The 23,649-nt window shown below is 38.9% G+C and overlaps 2 protein-coding genes across 5 annotated transcripts; both read left to right on the top strand.

Moving 5' to 3' along the window:
* Positions 1-4,561: 4,561 nt before the first annotated feature.
* On the top strand, positions 4,562-18,383 carry ZBTB26 (zinc finger and BTB domain containing 26). Of its 2 annotated transcripts, none has more exons than XM_036411892.2 (2): positions 4,562-4,668; positions 14,279-18,383. In XM_036411892.2, exon 2 carries the CDS (start codon positions 14,289-14,291, stop codon positions 15,612-15,614), a length of 1,326 nt encoding a protein of 441 aa, XP_036267785.1. In that variant the 5' UTR covers positions 4,562-4,668; positions 14,279-14,288; the 3' UTR covers positions 15,615-18,383. The 2 variants fall into 2 exon arrangements, with proteins under 2 accessions (XP_036267785.1, XP_036267786.1); XM_036411893.2 differs by having other exon boundaries at positions 4,579-4,664.
* On the top strand, positions 4,650-22,473 carry ZBTB6 (zinc finger and BTB domain containing 6). Of its 3 annotated transcripts, XM_045572055.1 has the most exons (3): positions 4,650-4,668; positions 19,172-19,233; positions 20,364-22,472. In XM_045572055.1, the coding sequence occupies exon 3, from the start codon at positions 20,373-20,375 to the stop codon at positions 21,645-21,647; it is 1,275 nt and encodes a 424-aa protein (XP_045428011.1). In that variant the 5' UTR covers positions 4,650-4,668; positions 19,172-19,233; positions 20,364-20,372; the 3' UTR covers positions 21,648-22,472. The 3 variants fall into 3 exon arrangements, with proteins under 3 accessions (XP_045428011.1, XP_036267787.1, XP_036267788.1); XM_036411894.2 differs by lacking the exon at positions 4,650-4,668 and having other exon boundaries at positions 19,108-19,233; XM_036411895.2 differs by lacking the exons at positions 4,650-4,668; positions 19,172-19,233 and adding an exon at positions 19,475-20,244 and having other exon boundaries at positions 20,364-22,473.
* Positions 22,474-23,649: the final 1,176 nt, after the last annotated feature.

Raw genomic sequence — 23,649 nt, 5'->3', positions numbered from 1 at the left:
AACCTACTTTATTTAACAAACAACATATACATTATTTCAACTTTCCTCTCATATAATTCCTAGATCATATTCAAATTTTATATCAACCTAACAATGTTTTTCCTGTTGGCTTTCCCAAATCAGTAATATTTCAGTAAATCTTAATTTAATACCTAACTATAATCAAATTTGCTGTTACCTGCAATACATTTTTTAAGAGCTAGTTTTCCCTAGTTAGTATCAAATCTAGGGCCACGTATTGCATCTAGTAGTGTCCCCAAGTATTTTTTAATCTAGCACTTAAGGAAAAAATGTAAAGACATTGATTTATTAAAGAAATTAGACCACTTTAAGAACCTTCTGAATCCAAATAGTTGCTTCCTCAAGGTCATTGAATTTGTCCCTCTCCCAAGCATGTCTAACTCAAAGGCTAACATGGGCCATATAAACAAGGTTTAAGTTTATGTGGGCTGCAAAAAAACAAAAGCTTCAATTTTCATAGAAACGTAGGTTTATTTTGATAGTCATGCTGAATACAAAGGGCTGAAATAAATGAGTAATCATTAACATAAAATAATAGAACATTTTAATAAAATTTAGTATTTTTTCTTGAACATTAACTTACCAGAGACTGAATAACTGCACAAATAAGCACAACACAAATAAACCTATTTTTCTTGTTCTCCAAAAGTGAAATTATTTGGTGGTGTGCGCACCAAAGAAGCCAGTACAAGACTAATGACGTGACAATTGGCTGCTAAAATATTCGCTGCTAATATTAGTGGAGATAAATGATGCGCCTGCAAATAAGGCAAGTAGGGAAATATGTGTAACATGGTTACAGTAATCAGTCATTAGTGAACTTTTAAAAAAAATATATTTTATTGATTTTTTACAGAGAGGAAGAGAGAGGGATAGAGTTAGAGACATCTATGAGAGAGAATCATCGATCAGCTGCCTCTTGCACACCCCCTACTGGGGATATGTCCTCAACCAAGGTACATGCCCTTGACCGGAATGGAACCGCAGGCCAATGCTCTATCCACGGAGCCAAACCAGTTTCGGCCTTTAGGGAACATTTTGTTCATTATTAATAGTTATGTACAATATTTACAGGATATTGTAAAAATTAAGTAACAAAATTTTTATTAAATCATTTCTTACATACAATTATATTAGCTGGACCGCAAAAATATTCGTTGTGTTTGACATGCTTGCTCTAGACCTTCTATTTCCTTGAGACATAGCTTCCAGTTTCAATGGATTAAAGTCAAACATTTTGAACTAGCACATACCATAAGTTATATGTCATATAATACAGAACCCAAGTATTTGGAGAACAAGGTTTTGATTTCCTATGCTGGCTCCAGCAAGCACACTTGAATATAAAGATGACTGCCTGCCACAAGCTGAACGGGTAGGAGATGGTTAGGTGTTATCACACTGAAGGCTGACACTGAAATAAAGCTCAATTTACCAACCAAGCTTTCCCCTGTAAAATGCACGTTTTCAAATAGACTCCAGAATTCCAAAAATAGCTACTTGAGATTCTGCCAGGACAATTATTATCTAGGTAGAGAGATGAGTTCCTTGCACTTCCTACTCCATCTGAGGAACAGAAAAAGAAAAAAAGAAAGAAAAATGAATAGAGGCATAGGGATCTATTGGGCACTGTCAAGAGAAACAAAATACCCCTGTGGGAATCCCAGCAGAAGAGAGAAAGAGGAGGAAGAATAATTATCAAACTGTAGCAAGCCAAAGAAAAAAATCTTGAAAGTAGCAAGAAAGAAATACAAAGGACCATCCATAAGATAAACAGCCAATTTTTCATCCTAAACCTTAGAAGCCAGAAAGTAGTGGGTTGATAATATTCCAAGTGCTGAAAGAAAAGAAAAAAGTGTTGACAAATAATTCTATATCTAGCAAAACTGTTTTTCAAAAATAAGGGAGAGTCCCATTGGTGTGGCTTAGTGGTTGAATGTTGACCCATAAACCAGGTCACAGTTTGATTCCAGGTCACATGTCCAGGATGTGGGCTGGATCTCTGGATCGCTGGTGTGGGCAGCCGATAGATGATCCACATCATTGATATTTCGCTCTTTCTCTCCCCATTTCCCTTCCTTCCTCTCTCTGAAAATCAATAAAATGAGGGAGAAATTAACAAATTCCCTAATTTTAAAAAAAGGCAAGGGAGTTTGTTACTGTTAGTTACCACTGAACCTGCCCTTCAAGAATGCAAAGGGGAAGGCTTCAGGTTGACCTAAAAAAACACTTGACAGTAATTAGAAGCCATATGAGAATATAAGTATCTCCTTTCAGTGTCAATACATGGACAATTATAAAAGCAAGTATTGCTTTTTTTTTTAAGTCGGATTTATTCATTTTATTTTATTTTTTAAAAAATTTTATTAAATTATTACCTGTGTACATATCTTACCATGCCCCCCCCTTACTTTATTTTTTTGAATATATTTTATTGATTTTTTACAGAGAGGAAGAGAGATAGTTACAAACATCGACCAGCTACCTCCTGCACGCCTCCCACTGGGGATGTGCCCGCAAATAAGGTACATGCCCTTGACCAGAATCGAACCTGGGACCTTTTAGTCCGAAGGCTCTGCCGAAACCGGTTTGGCTCAGTGGATAGAGCCTCTGCCTGCGGACTGAAAAGTCCCGGTTTCCATTCCGTGGTTGTGGGCACATCCCCAGTAGGGGGTGTGCAAGAAGCAGCTAATTGATATTTCTCTCTATCCCTCTCTCTTCCTCTCTGTAAAAAATCAATAAAATATATTTTTTTTCAAAACAAAAAAAAAACAAACACACACACGAAGGCTGATGCTCTATCCACTGAGCCAAATGGGTTTCGCCACAAGCATTACTTTAATTATGACTTGTAGGTCCACTTTTTATTTTCTTCATGACTTAAAAGAGAAATGCATAAAAATATTAATCTATATTATTGGTCACAAATGTTTAAAGATGCAATTTATTACATCAATAATGGGAAGAGAGGACAGAGCTGTACAGTAGGAGTTTTTGTATGGTATTGAAGTTGGTATCAATTCTATTAGAATGTTATAACTTTGGGCTATTAAGTGTTATTCTCATGGCAACCACAAAGAAAGTATCTACAGAAAATACACAGAAGGGTATGACAAGTGAACTAAAACATTTCCCTACAAAAATCAAATAAACATAGAAAAAGGCAGTAATGAAGAAAATGAAGGCACAAAAGCTATAAGGCCAATCTCTCTCTACTTATATCCCTCTTTCTCTGTACTTATACCTCTCTCTCTTTCCCTCACTCCCTCCCTTCCACTCTCTAAAAATCAACAGAGAAAACATCCTTGGGGAGGATTAACAACAACAAACGTAGTACAAAATGACAACAATTAAAGCATTAGTTACAGCTCTAGCTCAGTGGATAGAGTGTCCACCTGGGGACTGAAAGGTCCCGGGTTTGATTCCAGTGAAGGGCACACGCCTGGGTTGCCAGCTCCATCCCCAGTAGAGGGCGGGCAGGAGTCAGCCAATCAATGATTCTCTCTCATCATGTGTATTTCTCTCTCTCCCTCTCCCCTCCTCTCTGAAATCAATAAAAAATATATTTTAAAACAAAACAAAAATATGTGACTAGCATTAGGACAGACAAATAGTTCAATGCAATAGAACAGAGGGCCCAGAAATAAACCCTCACATACATAGTCAGTTGATTTTTCAACAAAGGTGCCAAGAACAGTCGATGGAGAAAGAAATGTCTTTTCAACGAACAGTCCTGAGAAAACGCTATCCACAAACTCAAGAATAAAGTTGGTTAGGTATACCAGTGATGACGATTACCCAGCATTGTGAATGTACTTGATGCCCCAGAACTTTCTACACTTACAAATTATTAAAATGATAACTATGAGTGTTCTACCACAATACGTCCTCCAAGGAGGGAGAACCCAGGGAGCAACCGGATTGGCAAGGAGAAGGAAAAGGAGTCTGGGATGTTGTAGTTTCCTGGTTGGCAGGGCTGCGTCGTGGATGATGCCACAAGGACCATGGGAGATAAGAGCCAGATGAACTTGAGATAAGGTCATCAGGTACATGGCGGGGAGGGAGACACAGTGTACATTGGCATTAGGACATTCAATTGAAGATGTCTTGTAGGCAGTTGGCTCAGGACAGCCGTCTGGGCTGGCGTGAGAGATTTGGGGATGGAAGCCACAAGAATGCGAGATCCCCGGGGAACACCAACATCCAAAAGCAAGTCCGCATCCCTAGGCGAGACTTACCAACGCTTCAGCGCCGAGGCGCCCTTCAGGCCCATGCAGGCAGCAGATGGTCGAGATCCAGCTCGAGAGGAGCCGCTGAGAAGCCAGAACCCCAAACGCTAAGGAACCTCCACGCCCCCCAAGTCTCGGGAGTCAATGCTTGCCCCTGGAGTCCAAAGCGTTCGACCCGCACTCCCACCCTCGGCGTGGAAATTCCCTCCGGCGGCCCCCCGTCGCCTGTCGAGCCTTCCGATTGGCGGAGAGGACCATGGGACCTGGAAGTGGTCCCTGTCCGCGAGGGCTGCCCTTCCGGTTCCGTTGGGTCCCCCTTTGGCTCGGGCTCCCCGCCCCTCCCCCATCCCGGAGCCCCGAGGGGCCGGAGCTCCTGGCGGTGCCGGATACTGACCGTGGCCTTCCTTCCCCTGGGTCTGTAAGTGCGGCGGCGGCCAGAGGACCGGGCAGGGGTACGGGGTCTCTCAGGATGGAGCCCCTCGGGGCCCTCGATCGGCGAGGACCTGATGGGGGCCGAGGGGCTGGCCTAGGCCCGGGGGGACTTCAGGAGCCCTTGGCCCGGCCCCCGCTGCGCCCCGCCCCTTTCCCTTTCCTCCTCCGGAGCGGGGAGTTGGAGGATGCTCCCGGACCTCCTGCTGTGACCCCGGCCGAGGTCCTGGCTGTGAGCTTGGACGCCTGGCGCTGGCATCTTGTTGTAGGAAGTGCCAGAGCTGAGGCTTTGGCAAGGCCTTGGCGCCAACCCGCGGGCATCACTATGAGGTTATCCTTTTGCCCGGGTTTCCTGCCCATCAGCTACCAATGGCTACAGCACCTTTTATGTTCCTGGTGCTGTGCCAGGCACTGGGGATCCTTGAGATATCGTCCCAATTTTTATAGTCAAGTTTGGGAGCCAGATACAAACAAATAAGTGCTCCTACAATGCAGTATGTATTATGAGTCATACATGGGTGAACTGCTCAAGGGGCAGTGGCTGGGAAGGCTGAAGAAAGTGACCTCTGAATTACACTTCTTGAACATCAGGTGAAGAGCTTTTCAGGCAGAAGAAACAGTTGCAATGCTTTGGAAGGATGACTGAGCATAACTTGTGTGGGGAGAGGAGGGATTGGGGGTGTATGTGAGGGGGGAGGGGGGAGAAATCCTTGTGTGTAGTTAAGATTTGAGATTGGGAAAATAGTCCGAGGCCCAGATAGTGAAAGGTTCAATCCTAAAGGAGGTGGATTGTCTTCAGAATTTTAAGGGGGAGAATGATAAAGTCAAAGTTGCACTGTAGAAAGCCATATTATTCTGGAGATCAGTCTATAGAATAGAAATTTCTATAGACTGATTCTGAACCCTTTAGCAAATCTAGGCATACTTATTGAATGTTTTTTTTTGTTTTGTTTTGTTTTGTTTTGTGTGTGTGTTGTTTTTTTAAGGAGTAATGATATCAGCCTAGTGAGCAGTAATGAAATCCTGAAATGGAGTTATGAGTGTATTACTGGAAAGGAAGCAAGTGTGCTGTTGTGAATGGTGTGAAGACTCCATAATAAATTGGCTTTTGAGGGTGGGGTATAATGGAACTTTCCAGTGTATAGTTGAAGAGATAAAGGTTTGAGTCATCTGCCTAGAGGTGGAAGTTATGGGGATAGTTGTTAACAGGAAGATATTGATATTGAAGGGAATAATTTGGGGAATGGGTGCATTATGAAATAGTAGTTAGTATAACAGCAGAAGCAGTCTTAGGGGACAAAGTGTAAAAATATAAAGTTCCTACAACCAAAAAGATCCAGAAATCAGGAGAAGAGATATTCAGAAGGAAGCCACTGGAACAATTCATGCAGAGCATTCGGGGGAATGAGGGGTAGGGTGGGGGAGAAATATTGAATTTTTTGAATAATGATCTTTCTATTAATAAAAACAATTTCAGCAGAGTGATAAGGTGATGTTATATGAAATAATGGTTCTCAACTGGTTTGTTAAATGAGGAGAAAAGGCCACATATGAAGGCTTTTCTAGAGAAAATTTACAGGCTCTATTTGTTTACTAGAATTGACCTAAGAAATGCTTATAGAGCTCATTCCAGGTATTGTTCTAAGCTTTTTTTTTTTTTAATAAATTTGATTTTTAAATTTAATTTATTAATACTTTAAAATGAATTCAATTTCCCATAACAACTTTATGAAGTAATATTACTATTTGACACTGGGTATACAGAAGCACAGAAGTGGCTAAATACCTTGCCCCAGGTCATACAGCTATAAGTGGTTGAGCAGGGTTTTGATTCTAGGAAATATGGCCCCAGAATCCAGAGCTTTATTCTACTAAAGTAAGCAGTGACTAAATATGGGAGTCAAAGGAGTGGGAAATTTTTAAGCAAAGGTAAGCTCATTGGTAAAAATGGAGAGGCTTGGAAAGAGATTCAGATTGAAAAGAAGGTAAGTAATGGTTTTGCATTTGTTATGTATTTCTTTTTTATTTCTTTCCTCCTGTCTTAGCTCTTCTTTCAATGTGTGCCATTTTAGGTCCATTTCTTTCACAATTAGGTCAATTGATGCCACGCTTTCATCTATCGCTTACAATCTATAATCTAGTCTCCTCTTCAACTTCAGACTCATATCCAACTCGCCCTTGATGTCATGCCGGCTCCTCTGACTAAACATTTTATGACCAGACCCATGATCATCCCCTCCAGTATTTCCTAACTTATTGAATGGCACTCTTAAAGACATCCAGTCACTCTAGCCAAATATCTTGGTGTCATCTTGACATTTCCTCTCTTGTTCGTCCCCTTGGTCACCAAGTTCATCGGTTGATTGGTTGGAAAAATTCTCACTTCTGTTTCTTCTCTCCATCCGTAATTATTACCATCTCTGTTCAGTCCTCATCATTTCTAACTTGATCTGCTTGAGTAATAGCGTACTAACAAGTTTTTTTGCCTTCACATCTACTTAGAACCATTCTCCATAAATTCTTATTTTTGAATGATTGAATTTTAGATAATGCAATAGTGTAGCCATAATGTATTTCAGTTGATACTGTAATAGCCTAAGGCAAGTATTTTGAGTAAGTTTGGCTAAGGTTGGTTAAGGTTGGCCTTGAGGGTGAGGATTTAGGAGTTTTTAAATAGAGACTGTAATAAAACATGGAGAAACCAGACAGGCTTTCTAAGGAAGTAAGCATTGAAAAAAATAAAACACAAGAAAAAATCAAGGACTAAGCTGTGAAGGTTATATTTACTGTTATACTTTTGTGAATCCTTACAAAAGACTGGTGGAAAATTAAAGCAAGTAGTTAAGTAACTTTCCCACTTTTATACAACAGTTTAAAAAAAAATGAACTAGGTCTATAATTATGCATCATATATAGGTCTCAAAAACAATAAATGAGAAAAGAAAGTTGCAAACGATATGTATACTTTATGTCTGAGAAACATAATTTTTTATTTTTCTGTGGGTAGGCATACAGAAGTGTTGTTTTTAAAATGGGGAAGGAGTCGCAGTTTGCCACTCTGTTGACTAATGAGTTTGACAAGCACTGACCTAGACTCTCGATTCCAATAATTACAGGCTGTTGTTGTTCCTTGTGATTAAGCCCCTATCTTGAGAGTCGCAGTTTGCCGACCACTGGGTTAGATCATCATGGAACGCCAAGGTTGTGGGTTCCATCTCTGGTTAGATCAGGGCACATAGAAGAATCAATCAATGAACGTATAAATAAATGGAACAACAAATCTCTCCCTCCCTCCTTTCCTCTCTTTAAAATAAATCAACTAAAAAGTTTAAATGGGGGGAGGGAGAGTCATTAAGGACCAAACTTAGAACAAACTGAGTACTGAGTAAAAGGTAGTTGGGAAAGGGGACTTTTACTCTATCTATCAATATAATGTTCAAAATTTTTCCAGAAATGATGTATTTCTGTATATGTTTTGTAGAATAATAAGGGGGGGGGGGCACAAAAGTGTGAAAACTTGGAGAATGTAGTGTTATGACAGTTACCCAAAAGAAAAAAAAGATTGAGGGTTATAGAGAGAAAGGCTGTGGTATATTACAGCATCTTTAAAGAATGGTATATAGTGTTAGTGAGATAAAGAAAGATTTCCGAATAGTTCTGAGTGCTAAATTGAAAGATAAAAATACTTATGAGGTAGATGAGGAAACAGACTGACCTACAGCTTGGGGATTATTGTACAGATAGAAAAGTTTTCCTTATCAGTAGTTATTAGAGGCGTTTGAGATAAGAATCTTGGGTATTTTCTCACTGCTCAGAGCATACCAGTGAACATTGGCTAACTTGGAATACGTATTCATTGATCCTTTCTGGTTACACATTTGAACAAAGGGAAATTTTCAAATCAGTTGACAAATTTGTGACATGGACATAATTATGGAAAAATTATATAAATAAACAAGGCGAAAGTGATCTTGAGTGAGAATTACATTAATATTTGAGAAATAGGTCATTCAAAATTTGCTAATGGAAACTACCGTGTTTCCCAAAAAATAAGACATCCTCCGAAAATAAGACCTATTTACAGGTTTCCTTCTGAGTGAAATATAAGGCATCCCCCCAAAAATAAGGGCCCCCCCTAGACTAAACATGAGAGATTTGGTCCACTGATTCTGAAAGAAATGGAGTCACAAGAAATTCACCAGGAAATTCAGGAATTGGATTGTTATGATGATGTTCCAGAAGATGATGGCATGATTGTCATTGAATAAATGAGTAAATTCTTGATACTGTAGGATTCACAGTTTGTCTGGTTTGTGTTGACAACTACCATACTACCGTACCGTATACAGGTAATAAATTTCCTTTATTTTCATTTAACAATAAATGTGTACCGTATTCTTCTTCATGGAAAAATAAGACATCCCCTGAAAATAAGACCTAGCGCATCTTTGGGAGCAAAAATTAATATAAGACACTGTCTTACTTTCGGGGAAACAAGGTAGATTTTTTATTGATTTTTTACAGAGAGGGATAGAGAATTAGAAACATCGATGAGAGAGAAACATCAATCAGCTGCCTCTTGCACACCCCCTACCGTGGATGTGCCCGCAACCAAGGTACATGCCCTTGACTGGAATCGAACCCGGGACCTTTCAGTCTGCAGGCCTATGCTCTATCATTGAGCCAAACCGGTTTCGGTTAGAATTCAGATTTAATTGAAGTAATCTAAGCAATAGATGATTAGGACCAGAACTATGGCAATGATAATAATAAGAGACAGACAGACAGACAGACAGACAGAGACAGCCAGCCGGTATGACTCAGTGGTTGAACATCAACCTATGAACCAGGAGGTCATGGTTTGATTCCCTGTCAGGTCTGATGCCCAGGTTGCGGGCTCTGTCCGCAGTTGGGGGCGTCCAGGAGGCAGCTGACCAATGAGTCTCTCTCATCATTTATGTTTCTCTCTCTCCCTTTCTCTCTGAAATCAATAAAAATATATTTTTAAAAAAGAATAGAGAGAATTTTGAAATCATTCTAAGAATCAACAGGATGTGGTAACCAATTTTACCTGCTCAGTTATTTCTTCCAGTTACTAGAAGCTCTGCCATAATCTAGAATTATAGGAGTGATTTTTATGAAAATTATGAATAATTACTATACTTCCATGTTAACTACAATTGGGGACTCCATAAATCAAATATATTTGTAATTTTTATTCTCTGTTTTATTTGCAAATTGAATTGTTTCATTCAAAAGGTAAATACACAAAAAATGGAAATATAACAGTTAAAATAGGTGAAAAAGCAAGATAAAACAAGGGTTAGGGCATAAAATACAATCAGGGATAAGACTAATACATAAATCACTTACAATTAAGGTCTTTAGACTTGACACAGATTTGACTTTAAGTTGTACTTTTTGTTTTTAAACATAAGTCTTTTATTGAACTAAATACACAAAAGCATATAAATCATAAGCATCCATCTGAATGGACATGAGGGAAATCTGAGGAGTTCCACAATTAACATTATACTTATAACACTTCAGCGGGCCTAGTTGTTTGACACATTTTGGCATCACAAAGTTTGGGCACAAGTTCCATTCTAATATTTAACACTTTCTACCTCTCTTAAGTTGAGGAGGTTATTTATGTTCTCCAGGCTTGAGTTTCCACATATGTAAGTTTGGGGTAATAATAATACTTACCGTACCTTTTTGAGGATTAAATGGGTAGATATTGGTAAAGCACTTAGCCTATACTTGGTATTTAGCAAGGTTTTTGTGAAGATTAACTACCATTTCTTTAATTCTTAATTCTTAAATAAAATTAAGCCAGTTTATAAGAAACACCATTATTTCCTTTCATTTTGTCATTTTTAAAAAGTAAAAAAAAAAAAAAAAAAAAAAGCTTGTTTAAAACTTAGTTTTATATTATCAGAAGTATTTTAGAAATAAACCCTCATAAGAAATTTTCCCCAGAGCACTCAATAATAATTTCATAGGGAACATTAAGAGTTTATTATTCTGCTGTGTTTTATTGAATGATATGTGTAAAAAAGTAGCACTTGATTTTGGCCCTCAAATAATTAACAGTCTATTGGAAAGAGAAACTAGTGACAGGAAACAATTAAGGGATAAAGTGTGGCCTGGAAATAAGAGTTTATCAAAGGGAAACAATAGAGTGGGCTGACACATATTACTGAAAACTTCTTAAACAGAATGAAATGTCTTTTTTATTCAATGCAAGCACTATCCTGAATGCCTCTTTGGCTGCTCCTCTTGGTAAGTTTATTGAGACTGATGGGTAGGAGTAAGTAAAGGAAACTTCCAGCTCCTCATCTTTGGAGCTACAAGGAACAATGATCCCTGAGGATAGTTGTCTAAATAAAGTATTGTGAATACTGTCACACTGCAGATGGAAGTAGTGAATGCCCATTTTGGGGTGTGAGTGGGAAAATACTGATCAGAGGGTGGATTAAGGACAAGCTAAACTCTAAAAATGAATGCCCTTTTGTTTGGTTGCTTGAAATAATAGCCATTTTTAAAATTCTGTTTTTCAATTGGGACATTCATTCTTTCCAGAACGAATATATTAAGCTACTGTATTTGCTAACACTGACCAGTGATAATACCGTTTTGCTGCTTCTTTACTGATATATCTCCTAGATTTATTTCTTTTTATCTGATATTCACCATATTTTCTCCGATGCAATATTTGCTTCTTTACATCTTATGTATATTTTTTGTAAATATACCTGTACCAGGCCTAGTCAGTTTGGTTCAGTGGATAGAGCATCGGCCTGTGGACTTAAGGGTCCCGGGTTCGATTCTGGTCAAGGGCATGTACCTTAGTTGTAGGCACATACCTAGTAGAGAGTGTGCAGGAGGTGGCTGGTCCATGTTTCTCTCTCATTGATGTTTCTGGCTCTCAATCCCTCTCCCTTCTTCTCTGAAAAAAATTAATAAAGTATATTTTATATATACAAATATATATACCTGTACCATACCAGTTCTTCCTCCTAAATATCACCTTTCTTTCAATGACAGTTTCATTTAGCTGAACTTGTACACTTAGACCTTTCACACATTCCTTGTTTCATTCACTGTGTCCAGTAAATTACCAAGTTTTATGAAATACCTTTTGTTATTTTTCTTTGCTCTATATTCCCATTTTCATTCCTTCCTAAGCTCTCATGGCCTCAGACCTGTAATGCTTCTGCAATTCTTCCTTCTTACCACTGCCAAACAAATCTTATAGGTTTAACAAACACAAACTGAGCACTGCTGTGTGTTCAGTACAGTATTAGATGGCAGGAGAACACACCAGTTTGAACAGAAGAGGGTTTGACCAGTAATGTGGCTGCAATAAGTATAATTTTTAAAAAATATATATTTTATCGATTTTTCACAGAGAGGAAAGGAGAGAGATAAAGTGTTAGAAACATCGATGAGAGAGAAACATTGATCAGCTGCCTCCTGCACACCCCCCACTGGGGGTGTGCCTGCAACCAAGGTACATCCCCTCGACCGGAATCGAACCTGAAACATTTCAGTCCGCAGGCCAATGCTCTACCCACTGAGCCAAACCAGTTTTGGCTGCAATAAGTATAATTTACAGTGCAAGGAAAAAGTGTTTGGCTTTAGAAGGTGGATGTTCCCAACATTAGCCTGTTGAATAGGATGGCGATGTTTCTGTGCAATACCGTGAAGCTTGCAGTTTAGAGGGGAAGGCACAAGTACTTAATAAATGATTTTTAATGTTATGATAGAAGTACCAAGCAATAAGTTCAGTAGAGAAAACTGTTAGTCTAAAGGATGAGGGAAATAAAGAAGTCAGAATTGGCTAGGAATAGTGTTCTAGACTAAAGAAATAACTGCTAAGACTTGAAGTCAGTAGAGTGCTATCATGCACCAGGCACTGAGCAATATAAGACTTAGACTCTTGCCCTAATCAATTTGGCTGAGTGGCTAGAAGAGTCCCAGGTTCAATTCCAGTCAAGGGCATGTACCTTAGTTGCAGGCACATCCCCAGTAGGGGGTGTGCAGGAGGCAGCTGATCTGTGTTTCTCTCATCAATGTTTCTAACTCTATCCCTCTCCTTTCCTCTCTGTTAAAAAAAATCAATAAAATATATATTTTTAAAAAAAGACTTAGACTCTTGCCTTCAGGAGTTGGTGTTCTATAAACCTTTGCAGGCCAATGTTATAGAAGATAAAATTATAAAGAGTGGGCTTTAGGATCCAGATGTGGCCAAGAGCAGCTGGTTCTCAACTACAGAGTTGATGCATGTTCAAAATTTAAGATGAATTTATTGATGGACTGAAACTATAGAGCTTTTTTTCAAGGTACAGCTGGTACTCTACTGTTCTCACAAGAGACTGGTATATAGACAGAGAATGCCAGTTTACTATTTTTACAATGGCTGGTGGTATAGCTAATTCACCCTTCCTTTTAGAGATACACACAGGAAGCCAACTTACTAGAAAATTATTTGGAGAGTATGGAATCAGAATATGGGGACTTTTTTTTCCAAAGGAATTGCTCTATAAAGGGACAAATATGCAGAGAGTTATGGCAAAGACACATTTTACTTTTTAAAAATGACAAGTTAAAGTTGTATGCCAATATTTATCTTAATTATTAGTTTACTTAATCAGTTTATATTCAAAAGGTTAGTCTTTATCCACAAGACAATGGGCAGTCACAAGACTTTAGGTAGGAGTTGCATATAATTAGATCTGCGTTTTCTAAAGGTGTCACTTGCTGGTGTAGGAGCTGGATTAAAAGGAATAGAACCAGGAAGCCAAAGAACACATATGAGTCAGTTCTAGTTGTCCAGTTGATGAATATGATGTATAAATTTGGGCAAAGAAGAAAGACCAGAGTCCAGTAAAAATTAATTATATATTTACTCTTACTCAAATTCCCACCAAGTGGCTTATGTTTTTTTCTATATCAGATATTTTATCTTCTTTCTATATCAAGAAATGTTTCTCAAGAGAAAATTAGATTTGTCCAGTGCACAGGATATACATTATCCCTTTAGGTCGTAACTTTCATTTTATTGTAGAAATACTTGTATGAATCAATACACGTCCTTTTAAACAGAAGACGGTTTACCCAGGAATGGGGCAAGCAATGTCACTGCAATTCTTTAAAATACAAAGCAAAAGAGCAGTGTTTAGACTTTAAAGTAGCTTCACAGTGTCATGCAAAAGAAAATAGTTACGTCATTATTGCTTGTTGGGATGTTTTTGTTTCTTTTTGAAATCTGAAAGAATTCTCATTTGAGAAGGCGAAAAAAATGTTCATGGAGTAACTCGTGTACTATTCCTGTATCTTTAAAAGTTGAATGAATGCCAAGCTATTCATACTGATACAAGTCCACTCCTTAGGTACAGTTGACGCTGATGTTGACATGGAGTAATTTTCAACAGCCTTTGAAAGCTGTTGTACTGTTTCTCTTTCCAGACAAATTTCATTTGGATACATACAAACAGATATGATAACACAGATTTGGTTTTGGAAAGAAAACTCAGGTTTCTTCATTGTTTGAATTTTCTTCAATTCATCCTTTTTACATTTCTGTTCTTTAGGTCTGCCAAAATGTCTGAAAGATCAGATCTCCTTCACTTCAAGTTTGAAAATTATGGAGATTCAATGTTACAAAAAATGAACAAATTAAGAGAAGAGAATAAATTTTGTGATGTTACAGTGCTCATAGATGATATTGAGGTGCAGGGGCATAAAATTGTGTTTGCTGCAGGTTCCCCCTTCTTAAGAGACCAGTTTTTACTGAATGATTCCCGAGAGGTGAAAATCTCCATATTGCAGAGTTCCGAAGTGGGGAGACAATTGCTCTTATCCTGTTATAGTGGTGTGCTGGAATTCCCCGAGATGGAACTGGTAAATTACTTGACTGCTGCGAGTTTTCTTCAGATGAGCCACATTGTAGAGCGGTGCACACAGGCCTTGTGGAAGTTTATAAAGCCAAAACAAGCAATGGATAGTAAAGAGGGATGTGAACCACAGAGTGCTTCTCCCCAGTCAAAAGAACAGCAGGGAGATGCCAGAGGCTCCCCAAAGCAGGACTCACCTTGCATTCATCCATCTGAAGACAGTATGGATATGGAGGACAGTGATATTCAGATTGTTAAGGTAGAATCTATTGGGGATGTCTCAGAGGTTAGAAGTAAGAAAGATCAGAACCAGTTTATTTCTTCTGAACCCACTGCTTTACATTCATCAGAGCCCCAGCACTCCCTGATAAATTCAACTGTGGAAAACAGAGTAAGTGAAATAGAACAAAACCATCTCCACAATTATGCCCTCTCTTACGCAGGCAGTGATAACATCGTCTTGGCCTCAAAAGATGTCTTTGGGCCTAACATTCGAGGTGTAGACAAAGGCCTACAGTGGCATCACCAATGCCCAAAGTGTACCAGGGTGTTCCGTCACCTGGAGAACTACGCCAACCACTTAAAAATGCACAAACTCTTTATGTGTCTACTCTGCGGCAAGACGTTTACCCAGAAAGGCAACCTTCATCGACACATGCGTGTGCATGCCGGCATTAAACCTTTCCAGTGTAAGATCTGTGGGAAAACCTTTTCTCAGAAGTGTTCCTTACAGGATCATCTTAACCTTCACAGTGGAGATAAGCCCCATAAGTGTAACTATTGTGACATGGTTTTTGCACATAAGCCAGTTTTGAGGAAACACCTTAAACAGCTGCATGGCAAAAACAGCTTTGATAATGCCAATGAGAGAAATGTGCAAGACCTCACAGTGGATTTTGATTCTTTTGCATGTACGACAGTGACAGACTCCAAAGGGTGTCAGCCACAGCCTGATGCAACACAGGTCCTGGATGCAGGTAAACTTGCCCAAGCTGTCCTGAACTTAAGAAGTGATAGTACTTGTGTGAATTGAACAGGGGCTCTATGCTCAAAACTAGAAAAGACTGAAAACATGGCAATAGTCTGAGTTTTGGTTTTTTTTTTTAGGAGAGATTTTGCTAGTTTGACTTCTACAAAGTCTCTGTGCAGGTTGTAGAGTGAATTTAAGTACTAACAGACAAGGCAACTTACCACTTGGAGTGGTCTGGCCTTCCTTTTGCCCTCTCCCATTTTCTGTTTTGAATTATCTTGTGACGCCTGACTTCCTTTCCCAAGGAGTATTCCATTTGTCTACCTAACATTGACTTATGTTTTAGACTGACACATTGTAGGCTTTTCACTGGACACATTCTGAAGGTACCAACAAGTTAATAACATCACCTGCAGTCCACTAATGAATGCTATGCTGAGAAAAGTGAATGATATTTTTCTTTGGTAGAAAATAGGCTAAGCTATAAAGTGATGTTGCTATTGGCCTGAATATGTGATAGAACTTCTGGTTGCCTATTTATAATTCATCTGTGTCTGGTCAGATGAATGAATGACTCCCTACCATTTGTACTTTTCTTGGAACTGGCTATAAAGAAGTATTTTAAGTTGTTCATTCTTTTCAAAAGCATTATGGCCCAACTTTATGTCACTGAATTGTTCACATAGACAAGAGTACAATCTTTCCGACAACACCTGCAGGCACAGTTAAGTATGCCATGAGGAGCATAATCAACAAAGGATATAAGTACATTTGTACTACAATTTAACTTGAGAGGCCTTCCTCAAAAGAAGCCAAATGCTTATTATTCATGTGTAAATTATTTGTTGGTGCTCCTAGCATGCTTAAAATGTGCTTAAAGTATAATCGTTTCTCTAAAAAGAAACTATGTAGGAGTCAGCATTTGGACTCTGCTTTAGAGGTTAGCTATCAGAGAGGTGTTTAGCCATCGGAAAGGTGTTTGGGCTTCAGAGTTTTGTTCAGTGTACTCTAAGAGTTTCTGAATTCTCATTTTCTCATGTACCTTAATTTCTAAAATGGATGAAAAAAGGGGGTCTCGGAATGAGCAACCAGGCTTTTGCATTCAGATATTCCTATAGCTCCACCTTGCTATGTTTGATAGATCACTAATACAAAAGTTGATTTTCCAGTATGGTAAAACACAACAACTGTGTGTTGTAGTTCAGAAATAAAATTTTGAATCTTAGTTTCTGACCCATGAGTTAGACATAGGTAATAGAAGTGTTAGAATCCTTAGAGAGTCTTAAGAGATAATTTACTCCACCTCTTTTTTTCTTTTTTTTTATGTTGGGGTATTCATAGCCCAAAGAGGTGGCCTGGCCAAGGTTAGCCAAATAAGACAAGTGACTAAATATGAGCTAATGTCTCTTCATTTTTTCTCACTACCCCTTGGCTTAAAAAGATTTAGTACATAATCAATAATACATTAGCAAAAAACTCACCTTTGTGAATCCCTATTGGCTTTCTAAGACAGCCTGGATTTTGCAAACAAAATATCACAGGATTTATTTTTGTTAGTTATTTTTTAGTTAGAATAAATATTACATTCTTCCCAATCAAGTGACTGATTTGCTGGGTATTAGTTAGGGAGGAAAAGGACAAGTATAAATGTAAGAAAGATCTAAATTTTGTCTGGAAACAGTGTTTAATTTCCATCAGGATTTTGTTTTCCTATTTGAGCTGAGAGTGCATATACAGATAAGCCAAAAATTAAGTTTGACTTGAGTAGTCAGGGAATTCTTAAAATTGTTATAATTTGATACATTTATATGTGAATCTGACTTAATTCTGTGCAACAGTGAGACATTATCATGTTAACCAACAATTCACTATTACCTTTGAACATCATTTTATCATGGAAATTTCATGTTGGAGTGCTTCCTTTGTTTATATTCATGTCCTGTTTTTGTTACTGGTTTGAAGACTAAAAATCAGGGGTTCAAAAAAGATTGGTCTCTTTGTGTGGAGACTGTTTCTGGGTTCATCTATTCATTCAAGAAATATTTATTGAGCACCTACTGTTGCCAGGCACTATGCTAGATGATGAGGACATGAAGGTAAGATTACAATGATCCCTGCTCTCACAGATGTTACAGTTTTGTGTAGTCTTCGGGAGCTAAGATGTCAATTTGATTTTATAGTAGGACTAATAAAGGAAACTGCCTTGCCTTTTTTGATCACTTAAAATCAGCATCTAGATGGTTTTATATCTGTAAAAGCTACAGTTCTCACCTTTTGTACTGCAAACCTTTTGGCTGGGGAGGTGTCCTGTTTCTATGAGACATTTTCTTAATTTTGGTGGGATTTTACTTTTCTCCTTTGTTTATACATGTTTCTTAGATTGTATTGCAAAGCGGTATAGTTATTGATATCAAGTACGTTTTATAGAGGAAGGTTTTTAAAAACCTTCGTTACTCAGCATTTTGTATTTCATGGATCCCCAGGAAAACTAAAAAGGGGAGAACACTCTTTACCGTAGTTGGTTTAAAAAAGATACTGTATCACAGTTATTTATTTATTATTTAATTTTAAAGACAAACTCCAAACTGAAGCAGCTCTGAGGTAAATCAGATGTGGTTTTAACTTTAGTTTCTTTTTTAGAAAATCTGTAAGTGGAGGGTGACCAGTGTCACTACTTTTAAATACTGTCCTAAAAACAAACAAACAACCACCTAGAACATTTTATTTCAGCTGATGAATAGCTGTTCTAAACCTGTTGTATGTTAGACATACTATGAACTACCTCTTCACTTATTATGGGGAAGTTTCCTTAATAAAAGTGTGACAATTAAAGCTCTGGTGTGAGTGGTTTATTTTTTTCTCCCCTCCTTTCCTTTTCAATTGCTTGAATTTGAATACAGGAATGCTTTCTTCATTTGTATTCTTTAAAACACATATTAATAAACTATGCTGAGCTTGGCTTCAGAACCAAATATGGGTTAACCAGAAATTGTTTCTAGGGTCAGTTACTTAAAGGAGAGCCTGTTGTCGAAGGGGTAAAGCAAATGCTTTTAAGAACTGGTTCAGAAATTCCTTCATTTGGCAAATACTTGGATACCTACTCAGTGCTAGCCTTGGGGACTGTAAAGATCAGTAAGGCACTGCCCTAAATACCTCTGCTTAGATAGGACGCAGATTTCTATAACTGGAATGATAATTGCAACGATGAAGGCAGCCTGAAGGTTTGACAGGCTACCAACTAAGAGCCAGCTAATTCAAGGCAGTTCCTGGTGCCTTTAGTAAGGTGACCAGACGTCCCGCTTTTGGCGGGACAGTCCCGATTCTTAACAATTTGTCCCGCGTCCCACGGCGTTTTAAGAAAGTCCCGATTTTTTAATCTGGTCACCTTAACTTCACAAGCCGCCTGTGATCCGGAGGTCGGGGAGAACTCAGAAGGGGAGTTGGCTCCCGCAGGGATATAGGGACGGGAGAGATGGGATTTATTTGCAGGAATCGGGCATCTGTCATTCCGCCGGGGCGGGGGGAGTAGGAAGGGAAGATCGCCCCGAATGTTCTTCCGGGATGCTCCGCCCGCCCCCTGAGGGATAAAGGTGGTTGACACCGGATGTATTTCCTTTCAGACTAAGTCCGCCTTCCGGTCGGGGCTGTGCTGCGGAAACGTCGGTTCTGGTTTTCGGAGTGGGTGAGTGAGCGCCAGGGAGACTAGGTGGGGAGGCCGGACGAGGAGGAGCAGGAGGGGAGGGGCGGCAGCGGGTGCTGCCGGCAGTGGCGCGACTGGGCCTGCCGCCACCTGGTCGGCAGGGCCTGGGTCCTGTCACTTGGCTCAGGAAGACCTGTGCTGCCTGGCGGATCCCCCGGCCGCGGGAATCCAGACTCAGCTCCCCGACGTCCCCGAAGCGGTTCCCGCTCCGGGCCCCGTGCCGGTCCCCAGCGTTCGCTGCAGGAACTCGGTTGAACGAGGCACCGTGTCCGCTGGGTCGTGATGCTCAGGAAGCAACCGACTCTTAAGGGGGAGACAGGAGGAGCCTAGGAAGTCTTACTTGGTTTAGGCCTTAAAGGAGCTAAATCGCTAGCTGGGAAAAGTAACTGGAAGGGCGAGCGTAACCTGTGCAAAAGTGCTTTCGGGGGTCTTCTGGCCTGGGCAATGGTGAAAATCTGAATATCAAAGAAACTTCCATGGAAAAGAGTAGAGGAAAGATAAAGCTATAAAGATGCTTAGGGCCAAATCATGAGTGACTTTTTATTTGCTAAGGAGGTTAGGCTGTCCCGTAGGTAGAGAGAGGAGAAAAAGAAACGTTTTAAAAGATGTCAGTTTTGATGGCACTCAGGAGGATAGTTTGAAATATAAAAGGCCGGTTTCGGGAGAACTTTTGGAAGACATGGCAGTGGTCCAGGTGAACCGAATAAAGTCCTGCAGTTCTGATGGGGAGTCTAAAGTTTGGAGATTACATTAAGGTCTCTAATTTGGGAGACTTAAATCCATTTAGTAATGGGCATTAACAATACAAGACACATAAATTTAACCGAGGAGAAAAACATAGAAACTGATAAGTACAATTCAATATAATATAAGTGCTGTTAGTAAAAATATGAAAAATGTGCCATGAGATCAGAGAGAAATGCATTTTAATTTTTCTGGATTTTGAGATTTAGTTTTCTGGAATTTATTCTTAGCACCCGGATTAAAATTTGAGTGAGTATTCTTTTACCCAATTCAGGTTTGGAATTTTAAAATTTTGTTTGTTCTTACTAGGACAGTGTAGGAAACCGTTTCCTTTCCTTACATCAATGTTTGTATTATATTTTGCTTAGATTTTGACCATGGCTGCAGAGTCTGATGTTCTGCACTTCCAGTTTGAACAGCAAGGAGATGCAGTCTTGCAGAAAATGAATCTCTTGAGACAGCAGAATTTATTTTGTGATGTATCCATTTATATCAATGACACCGAGTTCCAAGGGCACAAGGTGATACTAGCTGCTTGCTCCACTTTCATGAGAGATCAGTTTTTACTCACACAATCAAAACATGTCAGAATTACCATCTTGCAGAGTGCAGAAGTTGGCAGGAAATTGTTGCTCTCTTGCTATACTGGAGCGCTTGAAGTGAAAAGGAAAGAGCTTTTGAAATACTTGACTGCTGCTAGTTACCTTCAGATGGTTCACATTGTGGAAAAGTGTACAGAAGCTTTGTCAGGATACCTGGAGATTGACCTTTCTATGAAAAACAACAACCAACACACCGACCTGTGTCAGTCCTCTAACCCAGATGTTAAAAATGAGGAGGAAAATACAGATAAAGACTGTGAGATCATTGAAATTTCAGAAGATAGTCCTGTCAACATAGATTTCCACGTTAAAGAAGAGGAAAGCAATGTTTTGCCATCTACAGTAGAGAGCTTGACATCAGAGAGACAGGAAATGAAGTCACCAGAGCTCTCGTCAGTTGATCTAGGTTTTAAAGACAATGAAATTTGTATCCTCCGTGTGGAATCTATAAATTCCGATGGTGTAGAGAATGAGCAGTTTTCACAGCCTTGTACTTCTTCAAAAGCAAGCATGTATTTCTCGGAAACACAGCATTCACTGATCAATTCTACCGTTGAGAGCAGAGTGGCAGAAGTTCCTGGGAATCAAGATCAGGGCTCATTTTGTGGGACTATTGAAGGAAGTCATGGAACAGCCAGTGAGATTCAGAACCTGGAAGATGTTTATTCATTGAGGCACCAGTGCCCCAGGTGTCCACGAGGATTTCTTCATGTTGAAAACTATCTGCGCCACCTTAAGATGCATAAACTGTTCTTATGCTTACAGTGTGGGAAAACCTTTACACAGAAGAAAAATCTCAACCGGCACATTCGAGGGCACATGGGCATACGGCCCTTCCAGTGTTCTGTGTGCTTGAAGACATTTACTGCTAAAAGCACGTTGCAGGACCACTTGAACATACATAGTGGGGATCGGCCATACAAATGCCAGTGTTGTGACATGGATTTCAAGCACAAATCTGCCCTCAAAAAGCATGTCACCTCTGTGCATGGCCGGAACAGTGGTGAAAAAATACCTATCCGTGATCTCCACCAACAAAATCTGTTATAAGTAGAATTAAACCTTGCTATGGAAGCTATGTTAGGCAAGTCTTTCTTTAGAAATGTAGCATTTGTGATATGGTTTTCCTCTTCATCTTTGGGTCTTATTTGTGGTCTGCCTACCCATTATTCTTTCTGAAACTTACACTAAGAGTCCCAAAGTGTGGGAGACATGAGAAAGCTGATGGAATGCCATCTCACATCTTGTGTTATAGAAGTCCCAATTGTATACCTAGAGATAGATTATTCTTCTCTTACATAATTATTGATTCTAATAACAGTGGATCCAGCAGAATTTCCATATTCAGATTTTGAATATCTATGTAGTTGATGGAAGTGTAAAAAATAATCTGGCCATGTAATAACTAATGAATTAAGATAATGGAAAGATAAATTTCAAAATACCCTATGATCCATTATTAGTCACTTTAAAATCAGATAGGACTAGTAAATTTTTTAACCTACTGCTTTTGGATTGCAAACTAAACACAAAGGTACCTATTGTTATAAAATGTAAAAGAACACAATTCATATTCACTTGGGAATAGCAGAATTTCCTTATACATTTCTTAAAATATTATTTTTATGGTTTGTTAGTATACATATTTTATAAATTATTCAATAGGCCCAAGTGTCTTGATTTTATTTAATGCAGTGGCATCTAATAATTTTGTGGCCAGTAAAATACCATTGGCTTGAAGCTCTAAAAAATTACTTTTAGAAATCCCAGCTTTTTGTGTGCATTTGTTTCACTTTTGTTGTTGTTATTAAATACATTTTTATTGACTTCAGAGAGGAATGGAGAGGGAGAGCAAGATAAAAACACCAATGATGAGAGAGAGATATTGATCAGCTGCCTCCTGCTATCCCATACTGGGGATTGAGCCACAACCCAGGCATGTGTCCCTGGTTCATAGGTCAACACTCAATCACTGAGCCATGTCAGCTGGGTGACGCTTTTATCTTTTAGTTAACATATAGTAAAGCTGACCTTTGTCAATTTTGTATCTAGGTAATAGGAATGGTATGCTCAAAACACTTATAGCAGACATCTCTGAAGTAAGAGGAACACTTCCCATATCTAGCTCCTTCTCATTGCTCATTTCCTTTCTCGAACAGTGATCCCATCTGCTAAAGGATTTGTTTTTGGTATATAGTTTCATGAATTTTAACACATATATAGATTTATGCAACCACCTCTGTAATCAAGATACATAACATTCTATCACCCCCCCAGACCCCGCAAACTCCTTTATGCTGCCCTTTTGTAGCTACAATAGTTCCTCCTCCTAACTCTAAATCCTGCTAACAGTTCTTCATCAGTATATCTTGCCTTTTCTGGAATGTCATAAATGGAATCATAGTATGAGCTCTTTTGAGATGCTTCTTTCAACTAGCATGCCCTTTGAGATTCATCCATTTTGTGTGTGTCAGTAGTCATTCCCTTTTCTTTACAAATTGTCAATACATAGTAATTTTCTTATCACTAGACGAACAGTTTAAACATGGATATCTATTAGTGTTCTCTTAATTATTAATAGTCATTAACATTCATGCAATTTGTATTTACTATATGTTGACAAAAAGCTTAGCCATCTGTAGTTTTAGGCTATATTTCCAGAAATGTGCCAAAAGCAAAACCATAACCATATGGTTATTTTACTTACAGTAATATTTCAGATTGTGTTATGAGCCATTGCTTTCCAATATCCTTGTCTCCATGTTACACAAAACTTCGTTGTCATAAAGCAGATTAAAATATATTGCAGGGCAAGTCGTATTTTCTAAACAGGAACCACTTTTAGTAAAGAAGCCTGACTGGATGCATCCTATTTTCAAGATGTTCTATTCCTCTTCTACTCACCTCAGCTTTATGTAGCATTTCTGCTATATTTAGTATCTGTTGAAGCCCTTCCATATTTTAATATGTAGCATACTTTGTACCATTTATAAGAATTTTGTGGGGAATCACATATTGATTGTTACAAATGTTAATTATTCTTTTTGTGATA

Source organism: Pipistrellus kuhlii, unplaced genomic scaffold (genome assembly GCF_014108245.1).
Source record: "Pipistrellus kuhlii isolate mPipKuh1 unplaced genomic scaffold, mPipKuh1.p scaffold_m20_p_43, whole genome shotgun sequence".
Classification (NCBI taxonomy): Eukaryota; Metazoa; Chordata; class Mammalia; order Chiroptera; family Vespertilionidae; genus Pipistrellus; species Pipistrellus kuhlii.
This window is presented reverse-complemented; position numbering and strand designations above follow the sequence as displayed.

What these genes read in the sequence shown, in the direction of transcription:
- ZBTB26 (XM_036411892.2), top strand. Translation starts at nt 14,289, where the DNA reads ATGTCTGAAAGATCAGATCTCCTTCACTTCAAGTTTGAAAATTATGGA.
- ZBTB6 (XM_036411895.2), top strand. Translation starts at nt 20,373, where the DNA reads ATGGCTGCAGAGTCTGATGTTCTGCACTTCCAGTTTGAACAGCAAGGA.